Source organism: Denticeps clupeoides, chromosome 9 (assembly GCF_900700375.1).
Source record: "Denticeps clupeoides chromosome 9, fDenClu1.1, whole genome shotgun sequence".
Classification (NCBI taxonomy): Eukaryota; Metazoa; Chordata; class Actinopteri; order Clupeiformes; family Denticipitidae; genus Denticeps; species Denticeps clupeoides.
The window spans coordinates 12,194,523-12,214,010 of record NC_041715.1 but is presented as its reverse complement, the minus strand read 5'-3'; the positions used below and the strand labels follow the sequence as shown (position 1 = coordinate 12,214,010).

Sequence of the window (19,488 nt, the reverse complement as noted above, 5' to 3'; positions counted from 1 at the left end):
GCCATTGCATAACTATTATCGTTATTATTGCTGTTATTGTCGCTGCGATTACATACAGTGCTATTATAAGTCTTGTTAATCAGTTTGGCATTTTGAAAAGGATTGTGTTCTTATTTCTTTATTATAATGATGCACATCAACGTCACCGTTGCCAGACATGCGTCAGAAGGAATAAACGCGGATCGGAGTGAAGGTTTTATTTAAAACGAGCCGCTCCTTCACCTTCAACGCCGCCTGCCTTCGCGCCAACGTATTTTACTTAATAATCAGCAGACAACGTGTGAAGTAAAAAAAGCAAATAAAATAAAACGACAATTTAGTCTCTTCAGGTCGAATTTGCATCATGGGGCCAAGATGGAAGACACGCAGAAACGTGCTGTTTCCTCAATGTAAAGCGGCTGATTAAAATGTTCACATTCACACAGCTCCAAAGTGTTAAAAAAACGACACGTTGGTGACTATTAAGGACTTGTGATTTAAAAAATGAATTGGAATATTGCGGTAAGTGTCTTCCAGCGCGCATTTCGCGTCGCGGCGCGTTAGTTTAGCCCCGCCCACCTCCTTTTCCTCCGCGCCCCGCCATTGGCCGAGCTTTTGGCTCGCTCCGCGTTTCCAGGCCTCCCATTGGACGCCGCGGGAACGGCGTGGGGGGAAAAAAGGGCCCACTCGGGCAGAAGCGAGTATCAATCAAAGGCGCGGAGCGGAAAGCAGGAGAGGCGAGAGGCGGACAGGCAGGAGAATTTTACCCCTCCAGCCGGGGAAATGGCGCTTTTCACTTCCACGAGTTCCTTGTAGTTTGTTGTGGGGGTGGAGACTCGCACTTTTTGCACCTCGGATTAAGAAAAGTTTGCTGGCTCTGTCCGGAAGAAGGACTTCTTTTTCTTCCTCCTCCTCCTCCTCCTCTTCTTCTTCTTCTTCTACTGCTGCTGGATTTTAGCGTGACGGCGGCGAGAGATGACTGACAGGAGGAGATCCGCCACCGCGCTCAGCTCCAGGGCCCACGCGTTCTCCGTGGAAGCCCTGATCGGGACCAAAAAGAAGCGGAAGCTCCGGGGCTGGGAGGAGAAAGAGCTCGAGCTCTCCATGGAGAGCCTGGCCACCAGCGGACAGCTGGCCGAGGACCCCACCCACTGCCTGGACCTGGACCCGGGTCAGTACCTCCACAAACTCGTCCTGCTTCCTGCAAATTTACCATCACTTTCACCCATCCGTTAACGCTTCATAATAATAATAAGAATAGTAATAATGACCACAATTATAATAATCATGGTCACGTGACGTTAATAAACGCGCATCGAATGCGAACAGTGGCATCGTTGATAGATTTTGATTGAGAAAACGTTCGAACCCCTGCCATCGGGTCGCGGTGACGTCCCGGACCAGGCCTGCAGCGTATCTGCGTCATGCTCGGGGCGGGCGACACGTCGCTGTCACCTAGCGCGACGCGCGAGTCCCCAAAACCCCCCAAAAACGACACACGCAAAACACAATGCCAATTCTACATTTCTCGACATTTCCGTCGGTTCACGACAGTCTCGGTATTCTTTCGTGGATTTGTACATTTTTTTATTTATTTATCAATTAAAAAAAAAAAAAAAATCACGTGCTCGCGCCGGATGAAAATTTCATATCCGCGTTTTTAAAATGTATTTATTCTTTTATTAAAATTTTCTAAGCATTTTTAGAATTTCTTTTTTCCTATCCCGACGGTGGATCCCACTACGCGATTATATTTGTGGTGATTTGAGATGTTTTTCTTCATTATGGAACCGTGTAGTAGATTCAACACAAATTCCTCATCAAATGCACATGTTATTATAAATTGGAGAAGCTATGAAAAAGTTGGCGAAATATTATGTATAAATAATAAATATTATCAAATCCAGCAATTTAATGAACGTTTATTGATTTGAAATAAAACAGCGTGGTATGGTCGACTTTTTGCTTTTGTACCCACGCGGGGCTGAGGTCACGTGCGTGGACAGCTCGGCCTGCTGTCGGTAAAAGGTCCCAAACTGGCATTTCCAGCCAGCAACAACCGATCGAAAGGTGCGATCGCGGTCTGTAGAAATAATACGCGTTTACGCGGGATTAGCGGGGTTCTTGTTCTTCATTTTTACACGCAGGAGATGATTTGAGGGCTGAAGCCTCACGCCACGAGTGTTACTACGTTATATCGTGTCCTGCGCTGCCGTATTCATATCGTTAAAAGTGTAAAAATGAGGTTGAAGGTGGAAGCAGGTGTCTCTGGTTACTCCGCAGTTACTCGTCCTTTACCCTCGTCGTGTCGGAGCAGCTTTTCAGGATTTTTTATATAACCACGATCTTTCGAGCCCGTTTTATTACACGATTATTACACGATTTGGGTCGAAATGAAACACACGTTTAGCAGTCTGGGCGGTTGAAATAAATTGCGAAATAAAGGCGGAGTGATACGTGAAGAGGACCAATCAAAATGTCAGGTTGGAACTAACAAAGTACAAAGAAAAAAATGTTATTATATTACTTACTTCGTATTATATTACTAAACGTCCCAGTGCGAAATGAAGATTATTTAAGCTTGTTGTTATATTATTATCATTGAATGTACCGAGGAAGGAACTGCAGTGATTGGTCGGGATCATATCAGGCAGATCTGTGGTGTGACACCTGAGCAGAAGCCCCCATCTTGTCCTCCCCACAGTTCGGGCTTCCGAGGCTGGACGTCTGCGTGTCTTTTTCATGTTTATATCTCACAAAAAAGGCAGAACATGCAAATTTACACCAGTTAAAATTATTCAACCGAGAAAAAAACGTGAAAAATATTGACCAAAATATGGAATAAATAAAAGGTAACAAGTGCACGTATCCAGCAGCAAGAGAAAATACTTTCGATCGAGGTTATATCGAGTTGTCCCGCGTTTATAATAAATACGTTACGTGCGTGTCCTTTTACGGGACGTTTCGAGCGCAAGTGTGTCCCCCTGCGTGGCGGGACGGGGGCGTGTTGTGTGTCGAGGTGTGTGTGTGTGTGTGTTTGGGGGGGGCTCCTGGAGAAGTGAGAGGGCAGCACAGTTCATTTCAGCTGCTGTAGATTTCCACCCGTGGGGAGTTCAGCACGGTTGGTGCAGCGACGTTCCTCTGTGCAAAGAGAAGGAACCGAACCAGGGGGCTATTTTGGCATAAAATTGTCCATCTATAAATGCTACTATATCATAATATGCTACCATATAAATAGTTGATCGTTATTATTGTCATTATTATAATTCAGAGCTTGAAATTTGTCCAGCATTAATTATTTTCGAACGCCCCAGTAGCTGCTATAATTTATTATTTTAGTTTTTAAGTAGAATGAAAGCTTAATCTGTTATAGAAGATTTATTTTGTTTCATATTTCAATATATCATTTGAACTTGAATGTCTTTTATTTTCTGCGTCCACGCGTGAAACGTTCGGTGGAACCTTTTTTTTTTTCTTGGTCGAAATCCTCCCGCCTGCAGCTGCTCTCGCTTCAAAGCGGCGGCGCGGACCTGAGCGAGGCCACCTTTAACCGCGGTTTCCTCTGCGCCCCCCGACAGATTCGGAAGCCAGCCCGGGCTCCGACGGTGAGGGTTTGGCGGAGAGGACGTCCTGCTCCTTCGGATCCCCCTCGGACCTGACCTCCGCCGCGTGCGACCCCTCGCCTTCCTCCTCCTCCTCCTCCTCCTCCTCCTCCATGGAGGAGATCCAGGTGGAGCTGCAGTGCGCGGACCTGTGGAAGCGCTTCCACGACATCGGCACGGAGATGATCATCACCAAGGCGGGGAGGTAAACCTCCAATCACGTCCAAGCAATTAGACGCATTAGCCAATCACAGTTAATCGCGGATTAATATTTGAATTGATGAGGATAATTACCCATAACAGCACGAGCGCCATCTCTTAAAGTAACAAACGAAACACGACCGACACGACCGAAGTGTTTTATTGGCGATAAAAAAGTAAGGTGCAGTTTAGAGTCAAGTTCTAATGTTCAGTGCAGGAAGAGTTTGGGGAAATCTCGCGATATGACACATATCAGTGGGTACTCGATTACTCGATTTCACTGAATTCGACGAACGAAAAAACAATGGCATTGATTTTTTTTTTATTTGCAAAATTATTTGCGCGGCCTGATTAATTTCGTGGAGATAACGTCTTAATTACACCGACGGGAATCTGTGTAATTAAAGTCCCTTTCGCCACTCTCCTCTCCAGCCTGACCACGCGTCGTGTCGCGCCGTGTCGCGTCAGGCCCCCCCAGTCCCGCCCGGTCCAGATGACGGGGATCCGCATGACGTCCCGCAAACTGCACCGTTCTGGCTCAAATGGCGCAAACTTTACGCGCAATAAATCCGCATGATGTCACGTGACTCCAGTGGCCCAGATCGAACTAATTAAAACAGCACGTGTAAATTACAGAAGCAATACTAATAACAATAATAATCATAATAATTAACTCACGACCTCAACTTCCATAATTCCTTCTGTGGAATTTCCAGCGTTGCAGATTTCATGAAAATATTTTCGACCCCTTTCTTACGCGCCACCGCTACTTCTCATACTAAAAACACCCAGCACCGTATTATTCTTATTCTTTTTTTTTATACCCCGGGTCAGACTGGAAAATAAACCTTTTAACCCTCCGTCCTCCGCCTGCGTCGTGGAATTAAACCTTAAATCAAACCCGTAACGCAAAATGTTTTTTTTCGTCTCTTCCCCCCCCCCCCCCCCCCCCCCCCCCTTCTTCCTCTCCGATACCCCATAAATCGAGACTCGGGTGCCCCGGCGCCCGCCGAACTTGCGCTCGTGTTTGCCCCACGAACGACGTTTATTTGGATAATTGCCTCTGCAGCGTAATTACTCTGCCCCGCTAATAATAACCCTATAAATTCAGCCTGGGGAGAAAGCAGCTTTATTTCTCATTACGGACGGGGAGATTTATGACGTTTAAATGAAAAAGAAAAGAGGGCTTTTGAAGTGTAAAAGGAGGAATTGGAGTAAAAATGTCTCCCCTCTGCTTTTTAAATGTCCCCCTCATTGTTCGCACTTCGACTTATTTAGTCGAATTACGGACATTCCTGAGAATTATTGCCGAGAGGAACAGGAGGAAGGCAACAGAAGTCAAGTTCTCAGCAGCAACCGCCCGCTATAAAAGCAAGTCCAGACGAAAAAACTAGACCAGCTTGCCGAAATTCTCCAATTGGTTTATACATTTTTATTTATTTTAATGCACATTTTTTCTTTCTTAATGGAGCTTAATGATCTGCTCTTGCTCAGGAGGATGTTTCCTGCTATGAGGGTGAAGATCGTAGGCCTGGACCCGCACCAGCAGTATTACATCGCCATGGACATCGTCCCCGTGGACAACAAGAGATACAGGTATGCGGCCAGCATCTCCACAGATAAACTGGCATCGTTCTTTGTATCGTTCTTTTCTTTCCCTGCGTAGATATTTTGACGATGATATCTTGTGACCTCGTGAGGGACGTTCGAGGACAGAAGGGTGGCTTTAGCCAGCAAATGGCAACTTTACTGTATTAACACGGGCTTCTATTTCCCTAATGCCTGATGCGGGTCAGATTTCTGACACGTTGGGTTCCTGACGTGAAAGTGTAGAAACGATGGAACGCGACAGCGGAGAGTGAGTGCTGAATGTCCTCCTGAACATTTACAGACCTTCTGCTGGGGAATTCCTCACTGCACCATTTTGATGTTTCGTTGGCAGTTGCTCCTACGTCCTTAGATCTGTCACGCACGTTTTTTGTCTTTTCGGTCCGTAGGTATTAATGGGCACATTTATTCCATTACGCCGCCTTGATTGACACCATTAATGCAAGCTGCCCCACAAATGCTCCGGTTTACGCGATTGCACACAACATGGCTGCTCTGTTATGACAGCTTTGGAAAAGCGGCCGTTTCCACCCATCCCGTTTCAACCCAGCTTCCCCTTTAATCTTCAAAACCCCATTCCTACACTGAGAGAATAAGACTCGTAACGATCTGAGGGCTGTAGCGGAGGCGCTTGGAGGAGCCCGTCTCATCACGGGGGGATTTTAGAAGCCCGAGGATCTTGTAAAGTAACATGGGATTTTCTCCCTGGCCGTGCCGTTCACCGCAGGGCGAGCCGAGCGCAGAGCTGCCAGTGGAATGCTTCGCGCTCCTCTCCGCCTGGGCTCTGGAAATATGGCCTATATTGGAATTTACTTGCTTTGCTTAGGCCCAGTGCCTTTTCTGAGGAAAGGCGAGTTTATATTAGCCTTGTTAAAACTGTGTGTGTGTGTGTGTGTGTGTGTGTGTGTGTTACTTGCGTTTCTTCTGGCTTTTTCATGTGCCTCTTGGCATCTTCTGGATTCCGGAGCAGGCGACAGCTTTGTCTCAGTTTCATTAGACACAAAGCAAATCGCACCACAGAACACATGTACAGGTACATCATTAGCGTAACAGGAACGTCCCATCAGTGACGGAACCGAATATCTATTTTTACTATTAAATACTATTGTCACCGTAACACTAGCACACGACCCACTGCAACAGATTTCTTCTCATCGGTTGTCTTGTTGTCTGTCCCGGGCTAAGATGGACACACCAACGGGACCGTGTTGTTATGTGGGTTTATATACGCGTCTAAGCCGCATAGCGGCCCAAAACTGGCTTAGAATAGCACGATGATAATAATACGGCATTACTCAAACGAACTGAAAGTAGAGTAGCAAAGCCGTTAAAAATATGTTAGTAGAAAGTGCAGACAATTAAATTAAAATGAACAAAACGTTGGCTAACACTCTAAAACTATATAGTAAATATATATGTTCTTTTTTTTTGTTTGTTTGTTTTGCAAAACTCTAGTTATGTCTGAAAAACTGCCATCGTCAAAAATGCAATATTAGTAGATGGCACCAACGTATCTGTATTGTAATTATTCAGGTCAATATGGTAAGTAGAGTGCTTGTAGTTCTCTTCTAAATATAATATACATATATATAATATATATTGTTCAAATAGAACGTTTTATATACGTTGCGCTAGTGAACAAGCCCCGCGCGTAGCCGAGCCCCCCAAAATCCTCTTCTGAACCCCTGGTACAATATCCTCATTTTTTTCATATAGGTAATGTTTTTATGAAGATATTATTGTGTGTAAATCACGTGTGTGTGTGTGTGTGTGTGTGTGCGTGTGAGACCATGCTCAGCACAGGGGTGGCGTGTTCAGCCTGTGTTTTGCGCGTGTGAATTCCAGCCACCCCCTCCCCGCTGGTCCAGGAGGGTGTCACATAAAGTCGGATCTTTATTGATTGTGTTGGTGCCAGATGGCAGATTTGTGAGAGATGAAAGGGGACTAATCAAATTTCCAGTCCTATCTGGCGGCTTAGGTTTCCTCCGTCTTTAACACTTTCCCTGCTACACGGCGCGTAACCCTAAACAGCGCTCCAAACAGGAAATTACAGGAATTCGGTGTGCGCCTGCACGTGCTCGTGCTCCAGTGTGTGTCTAGTCCTGTTTTGGTGGTCACTGTGTTTGTGTGTATTTGTGTGTGTGTGTGTGTGCAATCTTTCGTCTCTGCGGGTGAACTCTCACGTGTTTGAATGCTAATGAATAGAGTTTGCATGTCTGTATATTTTCACCGGGGGCACATGCAGGGGTGGGGTGGGGGTTTGGGGGCCACTTAATGCGCCACAGCAACAACAAGGGGGCCCAATGAGCATTTTGTCCACGTTTTAGCGCCGAGTGATGACTTTGGCAGAGGCGTCGCAGCTAAGCGCTTTCAACTGCGAGCGTAGCCAGAACTAAAGGCAAACAGCTGTGCCCGGGGCTGCAGAGGAGCGCATCCAGACCGGACGCGGAGCCTCGTCTCCACCAAAATAACTGCAGCCAAGAGCTTTAATTGGAAATGTAAAATGCTGTTTGTCTAAATGAACATTGTTTTAGGTTTTACTCTGTGGCGCTCTTTGTTCTGAAGGTACGTGTACCACAGCTCGAAATGGATGGTGGCGGGGAACGCGGACTCACCCGTCCCCCCTCGGGTCTACATCCATCCGGACTCCTTGGCCTCCGGGGACACCTGGATGAGGCAGGTGGTCAGCTTTGACAAGCTGAAGCTCACCAACAATGAACTGGATGACCAGGGTCATGTGAGTGTTTGCGCACCTCCTTAACGCTCCTACAATCACCTTCTGTCCCTCATACCTGTTCTTGGGACAGTGAGCATTTGAGACTCATGCCATAATCTTAAGTATCCTGAAGAAGAACGTTCGGTTTGTGGTTCATACCAGGATTTAAGGCAGGCCCATAATCGCTGAAGTTGCAGGGACTGATTTATTAGTATCTTGCAGATCCAGCAGCAGTTTTACAGGGTCTCAGTGTTCCTGTTGCAGCTTCATTAAGGTTGCAAGTGCAAAATTCTGAGTGAAGATTTATATAATAGAACAGTAGTTCAGTTCGACCAACTGACTTTTGTTTACACGTCACTCGGGACTTTTAAGTGCTAATGTCATCGAGGTGTGTAAATGTCCCCAGAGATGGTCCTGAGTCTTAATTTCCATAGACCAAAGTGATTGTGCCACTGCCATCACGGTTCTGTGGCTCTATGTGAAATTTTAAATAAATTAATTAGGCTTTTATTTTTGCCTGTCTGATCAGCAGATGAAGATGGTTAGATGGGTGGGATTTAGACAGGTAACTTTATGTTTTCTTTTTATTTATTTCAGCCTGTGAATCTCACAGTGTACAGTGTGCGTTTAAATATTAAAATCCGGTCATGTCTGATTTTCACTCTTTACCGGCCAGAAAAAGCCGTGTCCAGGCACACCACAAGTGCACTGCTCTCATGTTTGAACATCTGAGCAGCCGCGTCCCCGTGAGAAAATAATGTAAATGCACCACGCAAAAGAGGCGTCAGGCCTGAAACTCGTCTACTGTTCGTCTTCATCTTTATGGAGGGGTTGTCTTGCTTCCACACAGGAAGCAAACAATATACAGCTGAGTTCATTTCTTGTAATGCATTACATATTTATAATATAATTACATTGAGTAATATGCAGATGACTTTATAATTTTTTTCATCCTAACCTTGCTTTTTCTGCCTTCATTTAGCATTTTGCTTACAACCCTATTGACCAGCATAGGAAAAAATATCAAAGATTTTTTTCCCTTAAATACAAACCAAATACTATATATTCTAACAAGAGTTTTAATTAGTCTTGGAAAAGGGGCCATTGTCATATAATTTAGCTTTTTTGTCTTTTTTTTCATGTTTAAATGTTAAATCTTTTTTTTACACCATTGTCGTGCAGCTGATATGGTGGCTGGTGGATTAGCAGCAAATGTTCCAGAACTAGAACCCCCCCCCCCCATATTAAAGTTGTGTGTAAGAAATGTGTCAGAGAAACACCGAATTTCCTTCTGTAGTGAAGAAGAGGGATCGTCCTCCGAACAGCACTAACTTTTCTCCCTCTGATGTGTTGAAACATCCTTGAGTGATGTCCCTGTTGCCGGCGGCTCCTGGCACAGTGATGGAGCACCCAGCCGCTGTGATGTGTGAGCGGCCGGGAAAACCTGGAGATGCTTTCGTTATGAACACATCAGACAACGCGCACTCTGTTCTCGAGATTTTCGTACTGCGTCGCCATGGAAATGCACCGCCAGTGACAGGGACTGAGAAAAATCGGGCAACATGGCGTACTTGGACCATCAGATTGTCTCTGGACAAGGGCATAATGTTCTCAATATGCTAAACGCTCACGCAGCCCCCAGACATCAAGAAGAACCCACTTCTGCAGCTGAGCTCGATGCTCGGGGCACATAAGTGAGGGAATAAATCAAATGATCGTTGCCAAGATTTTATTTCTTTGTGTGCAGAGTGCCAGAAGAGCGATAAGATGTTAGTGCACTAGGACTCTTTTAAGACCCATCCCTGACGAGAAGCAGGTCCCAGTCCCGGGTTCAGCAGGGTGGAATGGGTACACGAGTGCGCAACGCGATTCTTTCCAAACGCTCTGCCGAGTCGGTTCATGTGGACCTCATGGCCATCGCTCCACCACTCTGACACACGAAGCAGCATATGGACGTTCTATGCTACAGAGGGATGGTATTTTTAAAGGGAAAAGATTTTCCCCCCAATCTTCAACCACAGCCTCATAAAACCATTCTGGTCGCCTGGAGGAGAAAAGCGGAGGACAAGAAGAAGCTGTGGAACGTCCTTTGTGGGATTCTGGGATACCCCTCCCATGGTTCTGTAGTCTTGCTTCATCATGGCTCTTTCCTCTCCCCATAATTAGCTGAATGTTAATATGATCACACCATAGCATCTTCATATGAGGTCACGTGACTCCCTGCTTTGAAATGCTGATGTCAGCAGAATTGCCTAGCCTGCTATTGTTCAGGCTCTTGGGAAGGTTTACAGACCTTTTGATTTGCTTTTTTGCCGCTTTGTGCCAACATTTTGAAGGTCTGGCTAGAAAATATTAAGCAGCAAGGGAACATATTGTTCTTGAAGTTGATGTGTAAGGGTTTGAATGACTCTGACCAGGGCCAAATCTCCAAATTTGCAGGTTGTGTGGGATTTTCCTGGTCTGCAATGATCAGATCAAACCAAAGGTGGTCAAAGGAAGTAAAACAGGAGTCAGAGTCAAGACTGAATGATGCACATGGGCACCCTGAGAGATCGTGGCTAGACAGCGCCATACCCAGCCCCACGACCAGTATTAGCCTTTTCAGTAGGGAAGGCAGCATCTGCCACAGGGAGAAGGCAAGCTGGTGAAGGCGATGTAATGTTTAGGGCCACGTTCTGTTGGGAAACCCTGTGTCCCGCACTCATGCGGATGTAACGTTGACACGTACCACCGACCTAATCCCTGTTCCTTAGACACATCAGCTTTCCTTCACATTGCTAGTGGAGCCCATACCTTGTGATACCAGGGCTGTTTTGGGGACCTGCTCTGGTTGTAGCAGACAGTTGATTCTAACTGAACTATAATGGGAGCAGTAAGGGTGGCAGTGGGTGACAATGGCCCAGTTGGTAAGACACTTGCCCACAAAGACCACAAAGTCACAGGTTCAAACCCCACTGACTACCATTGTGTCCCTGAGCAATACAGGGTGTCTCCAGGGGGTCTGTCCCTGTAACTACTGGTTGTAAGTTGCTCTGAATAAGTGTGTATGATAAATGCCACAAATGTGAATGTAAATGTAAACCAACCTATGATGAGGCTTGAAGAGGAGCTGAGGAGGGGCGTGCAGTGGCTAGTGGGACTTCAGACAGGGTTCAGGTCTCTATCCTTAACTGGACGTCTCCTGGACCTCAGAGGAAGTGTAGGGCGAAGGTGAAGAAGATGGCAGGAGACGGACGAGGGGGGGGTGGCAAATCCAAATATTAAATTCACTGTCACTGCTTTTCTCCCCCCTAAACCCCTCCGGCTGACCCCCCTGGTTTCGCCGGGCCCAAGGGATGCGGCTCGCTCTGGCTGTAATTAAGAGCAGACGCAGGGCCGGAGGGGAGGCAGCGGCGGCCTTGCTCTGACGCCAAGGCTCTGGTGTGAAATATTCACCCCGCTCCTCTCAACACACACACACCGACGGTGGATCAGCTCCCACCACAAACACACACACACACTGCAACACACGTTCTTGTACTGCAAACCTGTGAAAAGACACATAGGACAGCCAAACACGTGTGTGGGGGTTTATGTTGCTAGAAAATTGTGTTCACATGTCCCAGGTTCAGTGAGACGTCTTTTTCCCCGACGGTGCTCTCTTTGTAACGCTCAAACGCGCAGCCTCACCATACCTGTACACACACCACCACCCCCCCCTCTAACCACAGGGATCTGCTCGCCTTCCAGATCATTCTCCACTCCATGCATAAGTACCAGCCCCGCGTCCATGTGATCCGAAAGGACTTCAGCAGCGAGCTCTCCCCGACTAAACCCGTCCCCAGCGGGGAAGGAGTGAAGACGTTCAGCTTCCCCGAGACGGTGTTCACTACCGTCACGGCGTACCAGAACCAGCAGGTCAGAGGTGCTACACAACCGCAGCAGCACGAACATAAAGCCGACCCTCGCGTTGTCGGCACAAGACAGTGAGGGCATGAAAGGCTGCGACTATTGTTGTAGGTGTTTTTCTGCTCGTAGTTTTAAAAGTGACACCCCCCCACCCCCACCCCCCGAACTGTAGCAGGAAATTAGCGAAGGCCAACAATGTGCTAAGCTTGAAAGGTCTTTTGTGAGCTATGAATAGTAATATACGAGTGACTGTAATTGTTTTTGTCACAATGGTGCGGCACTAGCGCTGTCAAATACAACTTTCCCGAGATCCTCAGAGGGAGTCTGTTCTTCAGTTCTGGCAAAATAACAAAGTAAAAGTACACAGGTTTCACTAAAACTGCTGAAGGCATTTAGGATATATCAGGATGGATGAAGGGTGAAGTACAAATACAAATTGTGAAGTTTGGAAGTAAATCTATTTATGTTTTTACGTATTATTTGCTGTTTTTTTTTTTTTTAACAGATCACCCGACTGAAAATTGACCGTAATCCATTTGCAAAAGGATTTCGAGACTCAGGGAGAAACAGGTAAATGTCGTCACTTTAATACGGAAATTACAATGATTTTTTTTTTATTTTGTCTTGTTGAGAAATATTTTTTTTTACTGTCTGTCAGCGTTCTGAAAGCTCTTATCTAATTAATAACTAGAAGAATGGTGGGTGGACAGTGCAGCCTAATCCGATTAGTCATGGACTGAAGGGGGGACGTGGGGGGAATTTTTATTGTCAGACAGCAAAACCCGACCGATCAAAGATCTCTACATTTCCGTACTCGCATCATTCTAGCAACAACCTTTTCACTGTCTACGCTCTACATTTTATCCTTTTTTTTATACCGTTCAAGAATGTAGTTAGCATTTAATGTTTCTGTGGTAGCAGTTCTGGTACAGTAAACTGGCTAAATTTTGGGTGAGAAATTTTGGAAAGATTTAGTAGCCTGTTTTACCTGCTGGTGCGATATTTCTTCCAAGGCGGTGAGATTTTATTCCTGGTAATTTTATTTGAACAGTATTTGAAAAGTTATATTGTACGAATAATAACATAATTACATATCGGCAGGTCGCTGTGAAACTTCTTAAATAGTTTTGGTTCCGGTGTTCAGTTATGCTGGAAAATTGTATTCATTTTTCGGTTGAACCATTTTCAATTTCTGCTTGATTTCGTACACACCTCTACCCCCGGTAAGGTAGTTTCACCTCTCTCTCGCTCTTTCTCTCTCTCTCTCACCCTCCATCCCCCCATCACTCTCCTGTCGAGAAGCACCTCAGTATTTTTCGTCCGTCGCATTTGGATGTGAGTCTGAATTATCATATAACGAGGGGGACTCGGATCCAGACTCAGCACATGAAAGGCCCCCCCATCTGGAGAGCATTACCAGCACAGATATTTGAGACATCTTTTTTCATTTTTCAAACAATAGAGAGACTGATTTATGAACTAGCATTAGATTTTCATTGCAGAAATAGTACAGATGAAAAGATTACGCGGGAATAAGAGGGGGGAAAGGACCGAGGAGCTTGCGCGCACACCCCACTTCTTTCATTCATTTTCGCCAGGAGATAAATGCATTGTTTTCTGTGTAATCGCACCAGCGATAAACCACAAAAAACACGCTGAAATAAAAGCTCTGTTGAGGAAAAACACTACAGGGGACGGGACTCGGGTCGGACTAATTGGATGATAAATTGCCGTGTCCAGTTTCCTGTTGTGAATTACTGTCAAAATACATCAGCACATCTGTAGGAATTAAGCGATTACTGTCAGCCTTTTTTTTTATGGATTTTCCCAGAGATTTGGGCCGGTGATTATTACTGCAGGGGTGGCTTCATATGATTAGTGCGTCTGGCTAACGAGTGGAGCTACACCCCCCTAAAATAACAGGAGCACGGTGGCGTGCGGGGGAGTAAATCACACAGGAAAGGGGACCGTGTACCGATTCGAGATGAAACGTCACCCAGATTTATGCGCTTTGTAAAAACCTGCTCCTTTTACTGGCTCCAGTTTCCTCTCGGTCCGACCATGACATTCGTCCCCCACCCTCCATCTATCTATCTATCTATCTATCTATCTATCTATCTATCTATCTATCTATCTATCTATCTATCTATCTATCTATCTATCTATCTATCTATCTATCTATCTAAAAACGAAAAGATGCAAAATATGCTTCATCTGAATGAACCCTAATACTCCCTCGCTGTCCGTCTCCAACTTTATGCAGGGATTGTCTACGGCTAACATGAATTTTCCTTCCGCATCATAGGTCAGACCCCAAACAGCTGTGTTAATTTTAATTAAATTAAAAAAATATATATTTATAAATTGATCTCAGTTACAATTCGACAGTCTCAATTTACATAAAATGTCTAGAACTGACTGACATGGCCTATTCTGTAAAAGTTGCCCCCCCTCCCCCTGTTGCATGCAGGACTGGTCTGGAGGCGATCATGGAGACGTATGCTTTCTGGAGGCCGCCGGTGAGGACCCTGACGTTTGAGGATTTTACCAACATGCAGAAACAGCCAGGTGTGTTGAGCTCCCCTCCGTCAGACACCAGTCCTAGAGGTTTTATTGTGTGTGCGTGTCTGTGTGTGTGTGTTTTCGAGCGAGATTGTGTCCATGAAAACCATTCTTACCCTACAATTTATTACTTTCCTGTTTTGTAGTCAGAGTGCTTTTCTGAATCGTTTTGAACTCTGTTCACAGGGCGGGGCTTTGAATATTCATTCTCTTCACTGAGAGCCATAAATATATTCACAATTAAATTTTATTTGCTTAACTTTTTACATTCTGCAGGACCCTGGAAAATAGTCTTTTAAATAAAATGAAATTTCTTTTGGACGTCCCTGCGCCTTATTAGAGAAACCGCCTCTCCTTGCAGTCATGGATAAAATCATGGGTTCAGCGTTACGACGTTGAGGCGGCTGCTCGCTTTGCCTGGATCACAGTGACGTGAGGCACATGTTTGGTCTGAGAGGACATCTGTTTGGTATCACAAACTCCTTAGGATGGATTAGGACTTAATTAAAGTCCCCGCACTGCTGATGAACTTTCCTTAACGACACCTCTCCCAGCACCCCCGTCCTTCGTCCCCTCATAATGAGAGCAGGTCCTCAGCAGGGGGGAAAAGCATGACATCACAGGCCCCCCTCCCTGCTGGAGCGCCGAGGCGAGCTGGACTCACCGGGGTTATCCAAGGCGTATGGAGCCACACCAAACCCCCGTCCGGAGCTCCTTTTAATTCACCCCGTTTTTATTCTGCGCAGATTGAAGCCCGAGTGTTCAAACAACAATGAGGAGAACTCGGGCCAGATTCCCTCTAATAAAAATGACGTGATTGATACCCTGTGGCCATCGTCCCATTCCTCTGGGGAGACTTGGCCAATGAGCCTCTGTGCCAAGTCATTTTCTTGCTTCCCCCCCCCCACTCACTCACTCACTCACATATACATACAACAGTCTTGCCTTTGCTTGTTCCGAATTGTTTTATCTTTTCTGTGTTACCTTCAAATGCACAGTACAGCGCACCTTAGACCCGTGCCCATTGAGTCCTCTTATCTTAGCAGCAAGGAACTTAGTTTAAAGAAAGGCTACAAAAACCTTATTTTCTTTAACGTCTGGACATCTCTTTTATCCCGAGGTGGTTCTCTGAGCTGCCAGTTGAGTATTACTTTCCATCTGCTGACTTCTATCTGTAGGATGTCATAGATGCATTTAGAGAGGTTTGGGAACCAAATCGCTCCAGATTTCTCGGGACCTGTTAGACATGGCCGGTGTCCAGCAAATTAAAACAAATGTGTGGATAATAGATTTTCCGTTTTTGCAAAACATTACATTTTCTGTCACTCAATGTGAAGTTAACAGAATGGCCAGCATGAAGAAAGTGACATCTACATTCTGGGAAATTCATTTCTGTGGATGTTCAGTAGACAATAACATGAGCAGCAAAGCTAATGCTAACACTAAGAACAGAGAAAAACATGAACTAGGGAGAGTATTCTTTCAGGTATAGAAAATATTGCACAAAAAATATTGCACCAAATTGCACAAAATGTCAGTGAAATGGATCACTCGCTTGCAAGAACATTGTTTTTAATAGGATAACGTTACTTCTTTTCATTATTGTTACGTCTTTGTTTTGTTACTGGGGCTTTCAGCTTTAACACATTGCAATTCATTTCTGAATATGTCCCATTATAAACCTCTCTGTGATTGGTTTACTCCCTTTTTGGCATCTTGCTTGCCGTGTGTGAGAGTGGAAATCAGGCATGACCAGATGAAAATATTTGCGCCTAGTTCACGGCATTTTTGGATTCATCATCTGAATCAGATCTTAAAATAAACCGAAAGTAAACATAAAAATGTCTGACTGAACTATTGTGAAAGCTAAAGTAAATTGCCCTAAATTTTATTTCCATTTTATATTGTCAGAGCCTGCAGGGTGCTTTATTGCAAAATGTGTGATTTTTTTTTTATTGTCTGACAGCCATAGTTTTTACAGCATTACGCACATAACAACAAAACTATGTACTAAATTTAAGTAAAAAAATGTTTTGCTATTAGCAGCTTGTTGGCTCATTGTGATGTACACTTTGCCCACGCAATAAGTGGATTTGAGCTGATGAGACAAAATGAAGCCCAGACGTATGACGTAGTTCTCACTGAAAATCCTTTCGTGCTAAAATCGTGATTAAACGTGTAAACTTAAGACCGGCCCCCATGTATCTCCGAGGTTTGATTTACTCTAATGCCATATGCAGATCTACAGACCAGTTGTCTGCCCTTAAAAATCCTTAAAAAATGTGAGCCTAATCTGGTTGACGTGTAAAAGCGTAACAACGGGGAGGACATGTTGAGTAAGAAGTGTCGCTTGTGCCAGGCTGGAACAAAAACGGCTTCTTCTGCAGGGGATCTGTTTAAGATGCGGCCTGTGCTGAGGAGGCGCCGGGCCGGCCAGCGTTCTGTCGGCTGAAACGGGAGATGCTGTGCTCGGTGTGATTGTTGGCCAATGCCTGTGTTTTTGTTTCACTCTGTCGACGGCCCAGTGCTTCCTCCCTCCCTTTCGTGTGCCCCCTAACTTTAACTCGGCCTCTCTCTCTCCTTCCTTCTTTCAGGAGGCAGCACCGGGACGTCTCCCACCACCTCCAGCACGGGCACACCATCCCCGTCGGGCGCGGCACACCTCCTCTCCCCTTCCTGCTCCCCTCCAACCTTCCATCTTGCCCCCAACACGTTTAACGTTGGCTGCCGGGAGAGCCAGCTGTGCAACCTGGGCCTGTCCGACTACCCGGCCTGTGCCCGCAGCAACATGGCCGCCCTCCAGGGTTACAGCGGCTTGGCCGACGGATCATACGGCCGCCTGCCGACAGCGGGGGGTGCCGTGGCCTCCACCCAGCCTGCCGAATCCTTCCTGCCTCAGAGGACTTCCTCCCTAATAGCTGCAGGGATGCAGGGCGGGGCCCATCCCTCTCTGGCAACGGGCGGCGGGGGTGGAGGTGGCAGCGGTAGCAAGATGGATGCCTACGGCAGTCAGCTCACGTCCTTCCCAGCCTCTCAGCTGCAGTACGTCATGCAGGCCGGGGCGGGATCTGCATCCGGCTCGTCGGCATCACCTGGCTCCTCCCCCTCCTCCACGCACATGTTCACAGGCAGCCACCACCACGTGCAGCAGGGCTCCTACAATGCCTTCTCGCTGCACAATCCCTACAACCTGTACGGATACAACTTCCCTGCCTCGCCGCGCCTGGCCGGCAGCCCCGAGAAGCCCCAGGGCGGCCTGCTCTGCTCCTCCTCCAGCGCCGGGCACTTTGCCGAGCGCCAGTACCTCTCCAACAGCAGCATGGAGAGCATGCATATGATCGGAAACCCCTCCGGAGGCCAGCAGGGGGCGGCGACATGCGACGGCCGCCAGTACGGCTCCTCCTCCCAGATGTCCATGCACATGGTGTGAAAGGAGAAGAAGAAAACCACTGACCGCCGCCCACTCTGCATCGGAACAGCATTTTTCAAAAAGCTAAAGATTGTGCCTTAAAGGCAGATGTGCGATGGCGGTGAAAACTACACCTACTTCTTCTTCTACTGCTTACAAAACTGGGACAAAGCAGGACTTATCCATCTCAGATATGTTTCAGATTTCACTCAGCTGACTCCAACTGCTGGAAGTAAAATGGCGTTATTTAAATATCTCTTATCTTGAAGCGGTGTCAGAACAGACGGACAGGTTGGGGTGGACGTGGGGAAAAAATAAAAGAGCCGAGAGTTTAGTTACCAGTTTCCTCCCAGCAGGAGGGTGAAATAAAAGGGATTCCCCTACGTGGCTCTGGTGCTCTGGAACGGCCTCTCGGGAGATTTCACAGATGTGGACACATGACTTTCTTATTGTGCAATAGTGAAGCCAGCAGTGAGTTAACCTTTTGCCATGCTCCGCCCCCTTTCCATGCCTCATCTCGTGGGCTTCTGGTTGGGAAGAAAAAGACCGACCCAAAAGCACTGTTTCTTGTTTTTGTCTTTGATGGTGGCTGTTGAAACCATCTCATTCATATGTATGAGGAAAAACTCTCATTATGCCCCACTGACACAGCAAGAGAAAGATGAAGTCAAAGACTCTAAAATGGTTCTGGCAGTAGGACTCTCTGTGTGTGTTTGTGTGTGTATGGAGAAGGGAATATTTGACACGTTCTGCTCTCCCATTGGCCAGCAATGTCGAGCTGGCGTTGCTGTTTTAAAACACGTAAACATGGAGGGATGCACGCATTACAGTAAACTTTTATGTTGTGTGGGAAATTATATATGATTATTACAATAGGATTAAAGAGTAATTAAACTATGTTTTTGGTGTGTTGTAGATAAATGTATTTAAGTGCCGAGCAATAATACAATTAAATGGGCAGAAAGTAGGGAATAGGGAGGGAGGAGTTGTTGTACTGAAAGGCCTTTTTGAAACCTGTAAATACCCGTGCCAAGCACAAAAACGCTCAATAAACATTTTAATTCAGCAGTTACTCTGGTTTTAAACGTTATTTTACACCAAAATCTATAATTCACCAGTGCGTTCTTTATACTCTACCCTTATCCACCCTGCATATATCTCATATCCTTTTATAGGGCTCTCATTTAAATACCTATTTCAACATTTCAAGCGATGTTATTGGACACTATTAACAGGCTTCCGGGTATGTGAAGTTCACATAAACAGGTTTCTTGCCATTTTGGACTTCCTCTAAAAGTTACTGAATGTGGGTTTTCACCTGATAAAAGGCCAAACAAGGCCATCAAGACCATAATTATCATATTTAGTAGAGCTCACAATTTCCGCCCATATCCACTATTTTGATTCCGTGGTTACGGCCTGGCATCTGTGACCCCAGTGCAGGGACCCCAGATAGGCCGCTTGTATTCCGCTTTATTTCTGAACAAAAATGTACAAGTGTGCAGACATACATCATAGAAGAC

The 19,488-nt window shown here is 46.0% G+C and overlaps 1 protein-coding gene across 1 annotated transcript; it reads left to right on the top strand.

Moving 5' to 3' along the window:
* The first annotated feature begins 954 nt into the window (after positions 1-954).
* On the top strand, positions 955-19,037 carry tbx15 (T-box transcription factor 15). Its single transcript, XM_028991538.1, has 8 exons — positions 955-1,150; positions 3,558-3,786; positions 5,277-5,378; positions 7,956-8,127; positions 11,836-12,003; positions 12,500-12,564; positions 14,465-14,562; positions 17,151-19,037. Exons 1-8 carry the CDS (start codon positions 955-957, stop codon positions 17,984-17,986), a joined length of 1,866 nt encoding a protein of 621 aa, XP_028847371.1. The 3' UTR covers positions 17,987-19,037.
* The last annotated feature ends 451 nt before the right edge of the window (positions 19,038-19,488 follow it).